The 10,475-nt window shown below is 37.4% G+C and overlaps 1 protein-coding gene across 1 annotated transcript; it reads left to right on the top strand.

Annotated features, from left to right (window-relative positions):
• Positions 1–346: 346 nt before the first annotated feature.
• On the top strand, positions 347–7,253 carry LOC117332769. Its single transcript, XM_033891803.1, has 2 exons — positions 347–1,827; positions 6,766–7,253. Exons 1-2 carry the CDS (start codon positions 717–719, stop codon positions 6,981–6,983), a joined length of 1,329 nt encoding a protein of 442 aa, XP_033747694.1. The 5' UTR covers positions 347–716; the 3' UTR covers positions 6,984–7,253.
• Positions 7,254–10,475: the final 3,222 nt, after the last annotated feature.

Below are 10,475 nucleotides of genomic sequence, written 5' to 3' on the forward strand. Positions count from 1 at the left end.
TGGGGGCAGCCATATTTCATTGAAACAGACAGTAGATGGCGTATTGGTGAATGTGGCTACCAAATATGGTCATATTTCTCAGTCCAGTTCTTGATGGCAATAACCGAACATTAATGTTCGTTTAAAAATTGGTTTGTATAGTTATAAACACCTACATTATGTACGTCTCTATAGGCTATCAAAGTCAGGAGTGTCACCACCAGGCTGACCGGTAGAACTCGTGATAAACGGAGAAGGTGTAGTCAATGGGGTTTAACATTAATAATCAGACGAATACATTTACGTTCGTCAATCCTGTTCTCTCTGTCGATAATTAAAAATTTCTGTGAGAAACATCACTTTATGCCAACGAGAGTTACAGAAAGTTCTGGTCATTTGGATGTTTGAGCGTGTACGACGATATACGTAAAAAGTATGTAAAGGTTATTCAGGAGTCTGACACCAAGTTTGCCCGCATTCCGACATGTTTTATCTAAAATCAATTCAAATTGAATAGCTACCTGATTGAATTTGTCAGTGTTTCCAATGGGCAGTATCACTTGGATTTTGGACATTATGGACAACGCGAAGAATCGAAGGTAACTGAACCAAGGCTCTTGTCTGGTATCCTGCGCACCAAAAATTAGTGGAACAGTTTTAATAAGTACCATATGCTTGAAGTGAAATCGATCATAGTATTTAGTGTCTTGAATACTTGAAGCAAAAGCGATTTAGCAATGTCGTCTCTGGCCTTACTAAAGGCCGTAACGGCCGGCCGGTTTCGACAGGTGCGTCTCCTCCTTGACTCGGGTTCATGTTACGTGGATTGTACGGACGAATATGGACAGACACCGCTGATTAGGGCAATACTCATTGCGATGGACGTAAGCCGGGATACGATTGTCCGTATGTTGTTGAAACATGGCGCCACGGTCAGTAAGACGGATGTTGTTGGACGGGACGCACTTGCGTGGGCATGTTTGTACGGACGTGATGTCAACGTTGAACAACTTCTTGACCACGCTGACGGCGAATTAGATTTAAACCGACCCGACGTCAACGGACAAACGCCGCTGTTTCATGCAGTCGCTTCCGGAAGTGCGTCCACAGTTAAGTCCATGGTGGAGGTACTTCTTAAGTACGATCTCTCCGTAGATGTACAGGACCACTTTGGTACGTCGCCTCTTATGCTTGCCGTGAGGCTCAACCACGACGTCTGTGCAAGTATCCTAATCCGAAACGGTAAGGCGAAAGTTGGACTCGGAATGAAATACCCGGATGATTTTAACAGAGCAGAAAAGTGGGCAGTACAAACTCTGAGAAACAGACAGAAAATCAACAGGTCGGCATTCCCAGCCAACGTTAGTTCTCCTGAGAGATCCCGGATGCTACGTCCTGGTCGGATGAACAGTCTAGTCAATGGCCAAGTGGTCAAGTTACAATTTCCGCCAAGCTCCGACTCCGAATCGGATTCAGATTCCTTGGAAAGCGAAGATTCGGAACTCCTTTCCATATATACTTCCGGCGCGGAGACAGAAGACGTGTTGAAATACTGTATGAAGTTCGCGCCAAAAATATCAATCCCTCCTTCTATATTAACAGTTAGCCCATCGCTGAGCACTGTCGGTAATGTCTCAAGTGGGGACGAGGTCGACACCTACTCTACTCCATGTAGTGACCGCAAACTGGACAACGGTACATGTTTAAACCAACTTTACGGGTTAGTTCAAGACCAGATGACTACGTCATACAGACCCATGGTGCACGCTCCCCCGTATTCACCTTCACTCATAAACAAACAACTAGCTTCCGAGAGGAGTGACGTCAGCAACAGGTCCACAAGGAGAGGTAATAGAACGTTGATTGCAATGATGTTCAATTGCTTTTGGTCTTACACATGTATAGTATAAAAAGAATATGTTCAAATTTCACGGCATTGGCACCAGTGAAGTATTTCACAAATCACAAACAAAAACCGTCAGCGTTCTCTGGCAAACCAAATGCAACTTGCAAATCTGTCTATAATTTTCGAATATTTTGAAACATTTTTGCAAAATCGAATGCTCTTTAAATGCCATCTTGTGGACAATAACATATTGTGAACATTAGATCTCTATGATTCGAGTACCGATTCTTTGTAAAAGTGGATCTATTCTTCCAATTGTTGATCAATTGTATGTCTTGAACAAGTCAAACTTTCAGGAACCTTCGACATTTTCCGTAAACGAGAAAATAGTTTCTTGCTTTCGAAGATTCTCAATTGCTAGTAGAAAATTAAATCGCACATCTCAAGATTTTGATTGGGGTTTTAATGTAAGATCCAAAGTATACCAGGGATCGCATGTTGTGCCTTAATGAAAAAGGACGAAACTGCACACTATCTTTACAAAGCTGCTCGGCTCACATTGTATATCACTATACCTCACACTAGAATTAGGGGAGGAGTTCACCATCGGTACAAAGCTCGCCTCACATTGTATATCACTACAAAGCTCGCCTCACATTGTATATCACTACAAAGCTCGCCTCACATTGTATATCACTGTACCTCACGCTAAAACAAGGGGATGAGTTCACCATCGGTACAAAGCTCGTCTCACATTGTATATCACTGTACCTCACGCTAAATAAAACAAGGGGATGAGTTCACCATCGGTACAAAGCTCGTCTCACATTGTATATCACTGTACCTCACGCTAAAACAAGGGGATGAGTTCACCATCGGTACAAAGCTCGTCTCACATTGTATATCACTGTACCTCACGCTAAATAAAACAAGGGGATGAGTTCACCATTGGTACAAAGCTCGCCTCACATTGTATATCACTATACCTCACGCTAAAACAAGGGGATGAGTTCACCATCGGTACAAAGCTCGCCTCACATTGTATATCACTATACCTCACACTAGAATTAGGGGGTGAGTTCACCATCGGTACAAAGCTCGCCTCACATTGTATATCACTATATATCACACTAGAATTAGGGATTGAGTTCACCATCGGCACAAAGTTCGCCTCACATTGTATATCACTAAACCTCACACTAGAATTAGGGGGCGAGTTCACCATCGGCACAAAGCTCGCCTCACATTGTATATCACTATACCTCAATAGAATAAAACCAGTTTTACAAGATTTAATCACTGACACTCAAAAAGGATTTATTAAAGGTAGATATATAGCTGAATGTACAAGAATTATTCTTGATCTTATCGAAAAAACTAATGAAAAAGATATTCCGGGTCTGCTTATTTTATTAGATTTCGAAAAAGCTTTCGACTCTTTAGAATGGGAATTTATACAAAAAGCTTTAACTTTTCAAGGATTAGGCTCAAATATTAGAAAGTGGATCCAAACTTTTATCAGAATATTTCAAGTTGTATCTATAATAACGGTAACATTTCATCTTTTTTTGATATCAAAAGAGGAGTTCGACAAGGGGACCCTCTTTCCCCATATCTATTTATCTTATCTGTGGAATTACTTAGCAGTTCTTTAAAATTTAACCCTGATATTAAAGGGCTAAACATTGATCACTCGGAGTATCTATTAAGTCAATATGCAGATGATTCGACACTTTATCTAAAGGATGATGAACAATCTCTAGAACAAACTTTTATAACTTTAGATATGTTTGCTGTATGTTCAGGTTTAAGCATAAATTTAGAAAAAAAACCATGCTATTTTGCTAGGGGCAAAACGGGGTTGTGGGGAAGAATACTTGCAAGAAAGGAAATTATTTTGGAATCACAGTGGAAAATTTAAGTTACTTGGTATCTCATATGATCTGAGCAAAGAAGATGTCACTATACAAAAAAATTTGAATCGGTAAGAAAACTATTAAATGACTGGTCGTTCAGAAATCTTAGTTACATAGGGAAAGTTACAGTCATCAAAACGCTAGCGCTGCCTATATTTACCCATATTTTTACAGTACTTCCAGACTCGTCTGAAATGTTCTTTAACAACTTACAAAATCTATTTTTTTTTAAACTTTTTATGGTCAGGGAAAATTGATATAATAAAAAGAAATGTAATAATAAACTCTTACGAGAATGGAGGACTTAGGCTTACTCATGTGAAATCATACTGCCAAGCTTTAAAAATGTCATGTACCTGATAATAAATACATATCAATATTAAACGGGAAGGAAAGATAACTAGAGAATTTTATACAATTCTAGTCAATATATATCAAGATCTTCCAACAAAATCTATGCAAAAATGGCAAGAAAAAATGGGATCAGATATAACAGTTGACAATTGGAAGATGTACTTTAAACTACCCTTCAATATAACGGATGATACAACATTACAAGCTTTTCAATTTAAGTTGTTACATAGAATACTCTGTACAAATTCCAGACTAATGAGAATGAACATTACAGAAACAGAACTTTGTAATTTTTGTACAGTAAATAGGGAAACATTGACTCATTTATTATGGGATTGTCCACATACACGTGTATTATGGTCATTCTTAAGAGAACAGTTCATATCTAATTGTAATATAGATTTTCCAATGTCAAGTGTCTCATTTATTTGCGGAATTGATGATACTCCAGAAAATGAAAGTGTAAATTTGTGTATCATTATCATAAAGAACATACAATACCAACAGTTGATGGGGCCCGCTCTGCAATATCATACTATAAATTAATTGAAAACCAAAGTATCATGTCTTATTCCCGTGCAAAAGCTGATCGAGTAATAGCCAAGTGGGATGTTATCAGCATAGCATTGAACGTTGATTAACTTGATATAAACATAATACAGTCTATTTCTTTTGTAGTTGAATTTGAATATGTATTTTAACATCAATATTTTTCTTAACAAGATTTTATTACAACCAAAATCTGTAAGGTTACATAGCAATAACAACGCAAAGAGACTTATACATGATATTTAACAACTGTAATAGGAGTGATGATAGAATGAATATGTGAGATGATTGGTAGTACAATGTGATTCCATGTCATGTATAAAATATGATACATATACTTACATGCGAACATTCAAAAATAAAATATGATAAAAAAAAAAAAAAAAAAAAAAAGAATTAGGGGGCGAGTTCACCATCGGCATGAAGCTCACCCTCACATTGAAGATCACTAAACCTCACACTAGAATTAGGGGGTGAGTTCAACATCGGTACAAAGCCCGCCTCACATTGTATATCACTATACCTCGCACTAGAATTAGGGATTGAGTTCACCATCGGTACAAAGCTCGCCTCACATTGTATATCACTACAAAGCTCACCCTCACATTGTATATCACTAAACCTCACACTAGAATTAAGGATTGAGTTCACCATCGGCACAAAGCTCGCCTCACATTGTATATCACTAAACCTCACACTAGAATGAGGGGGCGAGTTCACCATCGACACAAAGCTCACCTCGCATTGTATATCACTAAACCTCACACTAGAATTAGGGGGCGAGTTCACCATCGGTACAAAGCTCACCTCACATTGTATATCACTACAAAGCTCACCTCACATTGTATATCACTAAACCTCACACTAGAATAATAGGGGGCGAGTTCACCATCGGTACAAAGCTCACCTCACATTGTATATCACTAAACCTCACACTAGAATAATAGGGGGCGAGTTCACCATCGGTACAAAGCTCCTTTAAAATTGTATATCACTAAACCTCACACTAGAATTAGGGGGCGAGTTCACCATTGGCACAAAGCTCACCTCACATTGTATATCACTAAACCTCACACTAGAATAATAGGGGGCGAGTTCACCATCGGTACAAAGCTCCTTTAAAATTGTATATCACTAAACCTCACACTAGAATTAGGGGGCGAGTTCACCATTGGCACAAAGCTCGGTCACATGGTATATCACTAAACCTCACACTAGAATTAGGGGGCGAGTTCACCATCGGTACAAAGCTCACCTCACATTGTATATCACTAAACCTCACACTAGAATAATAGGGGGCGAGTTCACCATCGGTACAAAGCTCACCTCACATTGTATATCACTAAACCTCACACTAGAATAATAGGGGGCGAGTTCACCATCGGTACAAAGCTCACCTCACATTGTATATCACTAAACCTCACACTAGAATAATAGGGGGCGAGTTCACCATCGGTACAAAGCTCACCTCACATTGTATATCACTAAACCTCACACTAGAATAATAGGGGGCGAGTTCACCATCGGTACAAAGCTCCTTTAAAATTGTATATCACTAAACCTCACATTAGAATTAGGGGGCGAGTTCACCATCGGCACAAAGCTCGGCTCACATTGTATATCACTATACCTCACACTAGAATTAGGGGGCGAGTTCATCAACTGGAATCTATTCTATATCGTAATATATGTATACCGTGTTTTTATAAAAGGTATTTCAATATCTTAAGGTAAAGAAGACATAGTTTAAATAAGTTTTTGCATTGTAGAAAGCATTGAAATTATCGTTATTATGAAACATATTTGAGTGCAGGAAATAATGGTTCACCCCGCACAGCAACCCCTCAAACCAAACACTATAAACGTAGTGGACTTATGAAGGGGTTTACTGATGTCTTTCAACATTTTCACCAACACCAACATTAGATTTGATTTCAATATTAGTTATCAGTAATTCTAGGAGTACCAATTACATGACGTAGTATTTTATACGAAGGGTAATTAATTTAACAGCAAGCATATTTCGGCTAATTTCACCAAGTAATATCATGTCGTCCATATAATCGATTTCTATGCTTTTAAATGTTTCAAAATTAAAAATAAACGGTATTCTATTTTCAGGAAGGAAAGGAATCGACATTATCCAGAATGTAATGAACCCAACCTTATTAAAACGCCAGACTGCCGGGACATTATTCGGGGCGACTCCTCGAGGCACGCCATTACTGGACCGAAGGACTTTTCCATCCCCCATGCAGAGGGAGACCACATTCCCCCTCCTTTCGAACAGGCGGACGGACCTCGTAAACATCGAGGAACAAGATGGACGAAACCCCTAAAACTGACAATAACGACTCTTTAATGTAACACTCAAAATATATGTGACATATTCCATATATGGTTTAGAATTTCATTTTTTATATATGGACCGCGGGGTTCGAATTCCGTCCCACGCCCCTGTGTTATCGAATTCCGTCCCACGCCCCTGTGTTTTCGAATTCCGTCCCACGCCTCTGTGTTATGCAATTTATCAGAATATCTTATTCATCATCATATGATGTAATGGGCGGTGTGACGAAATGTTAAACTATTAAAAAGTGTTGAACTTATGAAGAAGCTATTTGTGTTTTCATATTTTATCTAGTATATCCCAATCTTAAATCGTCACACACATTGTTAATATCCTTGCAAGTACAAAATCATACATGGTTGTACTGATATTTATTTGGTGAGATGGGTTGCCCACTTGGAAGAATTGTACTGCGTTTAGCTAGTACATATGTTAAATATACCTCTCAAAATGTGCTTAATATTTGAACATCGACAACAAGGAAAATGGCTGAATAATATGGCTTGTCAAACATTGCAATATTCAATAATTGTAAATAAATGTGCAATAATATATATATATATATATATATATAAATCTTATTGCTATATAGAGGATATTGAATGGTTTCCCGTTTAATATAACATATATTTCACGAGTATGACAGAATATCGATATTTTCACGAGTGCGAAGCACGAATGAAAAATATCGAAATATTCTGTCATACGAGTGAAATATATGTTATATTAAACGGGAAACCATTCAATTTTCTTTTTATTGCATTGCATATACTCAAAAACAAAATTTAAAACATCGAAAAATTAATAGTGTCAAAAAGTGCGGGAATCTGTAATGACGTCATCTCTTTGTGACGTTACTCCACGTCAACATGACGGCGCCATTTTGAAAGGACTGATCAACGCAATTTAAGCGTTTTCTGCTGTTATCGGAGAATCTGTGCATGAATAGCTAATGTCAAGTGAGTATTTTGTCAAAAACTAGTCTGAAAATTTCAGAAATACAGCAAAATAACCAATCTATCTATCTCCGCTTCGACTGGAAAAATCAGCAAGTTTCAACGAGGTGAATACAAAGGTCCGGTCTGATTGGTCAAAAACGGAAAACTTATATTTTCACTGCAAAACTTATATTTTCACTGCAAAATCTTATATTTTCACTGCTCATCGCTTTTGAAAATATAAGTTTTACTAGTTTGATAAATTTCTATATTTCACTGGCAAAAATGCAATAATTTTTTTATTGCATATATTTGAAATTATTTAATTCAAATATAAATATTGTACATACATACATTTTATTGCATATCAATTCGCTATCTAACTAATATATCCGCTATCTAACTAATATATCCGTTATCTAACACATATATCCGCTACCTAACACATATATCCGCTATCTAATACATATATCTGCTATCTAACACATATATCCGCTATCTATCACATATATCCGCTATCTATCACATATATCCGCTATCTAATACATATATCCGCTATCTATCACATATATCTGCTATACGTACAACACATACGCTTTACAACACATATATCTGCTATCTAACACATATATCCGCTATCTAACACATATATCCACTATCTAACACATATATCCACTATCCAACACATATATCCGCTATCTAACACATATATCTGCTATCTAACACATATATCCGCTATCCAACACATATATACGCTATACAGCACACATATCCACTATCTAACACATATGTGATGGGAATCAGGTTTGTGTAGGTTTAGTAAGCTTTATACATGTACTAGCGAAATTGGGGAGAGCCACGGCTTTTGTTTACGTATGCTAATTTGGCGCTAATTGTAAGTGTGTGCAGGCAACGCCCCCTTTTGGTTGGGAATGCCTGCACGTGCATAGGGGAGTTGGGAATATAAAAAGCCGTGAGCGTTCAGAATTCGGTATGTTGGGGGTAAAATTAAGAGTCCCGGTTGATCCGGCCATTTACAATTGAATAGGGTTATCTTATATTTCGGTATGGGGGGGGTAGTCTCTAATTAAGTATAAGTATAAGTATATCTATATCTAGAGTCCAGTATATACTGTGTGCAATTGTACAAATCTGATTATCAGACAAACCTAGTGTTTGTAAATATCAAAAATGAAAATAAATATCTCCGTTATAGATAGCGAACCTTATACAACTCTTCTGGTTTTCGTCAAACCACTATACGATCATCTAGAAGCTTAAGTCGGAATATATATAGGCCTATATACGCAGCTATAGTCGGGATATGTCGTCCCGAGCTCCCGTTACACATATATCCACTATCCAACACATATATCTGCTATCTAACTCATATATCCGCTATCTAACACATATATCCGCTATCTAACTAATATATCCGCTATCTACCATATTTCTACATATTTCTACCACAATACGCTGTGTTATTCCACTCTCAAGCTATTGTATAAATGTGCCGACTGTTGGATATATACAGGCCTATGTCATATACCACTAGAATTCTAGTGTTATATGCCCTTCTGGTCTTTTGATTGGTCAAGAATACGAACTTTGACCCAAGCTGCAATTGTTATTGACGTCATCAATAATCGAATGACGTCACATCACCGGGTCCCGGACGTCACCCGTACACTTTATTTGCATACGCGAAATTATACTTGGCCACGTTTCCCTTTGATTCAAGCCGATATCATTGTGGTAGAAACAGGTCACACGACTCGTGATTGTTGGATATGGAATTTATTTCACACTCGTTAGTTATTTCTTAAAAGTTACAAAAGACACTCGCTAAAGCTCGTGTAACTTTTAAAAAATAACTTACTCGTGTGAAGTAAATTCCATATCCAACAATCACTCGTTGTGTAACCTCTATATCTGCTATCTAATGCATATATCCGTTATCTAACACATATATCCGCTATCTATCGCATATATCCGCTATCTAACACATATCTGCTATCTAACACATAATGATATATCCGCTATCTAACACATATATCTGCTAACACATATATCCGCTATCTAACACATATATCTGCTATCTAACACATATATCCACTATCCAACACATATATCTGCTATCTAACACATATATCCGCTATCTAACACATATATCCGCTATCTATCACATATATCCGCTATCTAATACATATATCCGCTATCTAACACATATATCCGCTATCTATCACATATATCCGCTATCTAATACATATATCCGCTATCTAACACATATATCCACTATCTAACACATATATCCACTATCCAACACATATATCTGCTATCTAACACATATATCCGCTATCTAACACATATATCCGCTATCTAATACATATATCTGCTATCTATCACATATATCTGCTATCTAACACTTATACCCACTATCTAACACATATATCCGCTATCTAACACATATATCTGCTATCTAACACATATATCTGCTATCTAACACATATATCCGCTATCTAACACATATATCTGCTATCTAA

Source organism: Pecten maximus, chromosome 1 (genome assembly GCF_902652985.1).
Source record: "Pecten maximus chromosome 1, xPecMax1.1, whole genome shotgun sequence".
Classification (NCBI taxonomy): Eukaryota; Metazoa; Mollusca; class Bivalvia; order Pectinida; family Pectinidae; genus Pecten; species Pecten maximus.

Excerpts from the sequence above, each read along its gene's own strand:
- LOC117332769 (XM_033891803.1), top strand. The coding sequence starts at position 717 with ATGTCGTCTCTGGCCTTACTAAAGGCCGTAACGGCCGGCCGGTTTCGA. Across the intron at positions 1,828-6,765 it reads CAACAGGTCCACAAGGAGAG|GAAGGAAAGGAATCGACATT; the intron begins GTAATAGAACGT and ends TTCTATTTTCAG.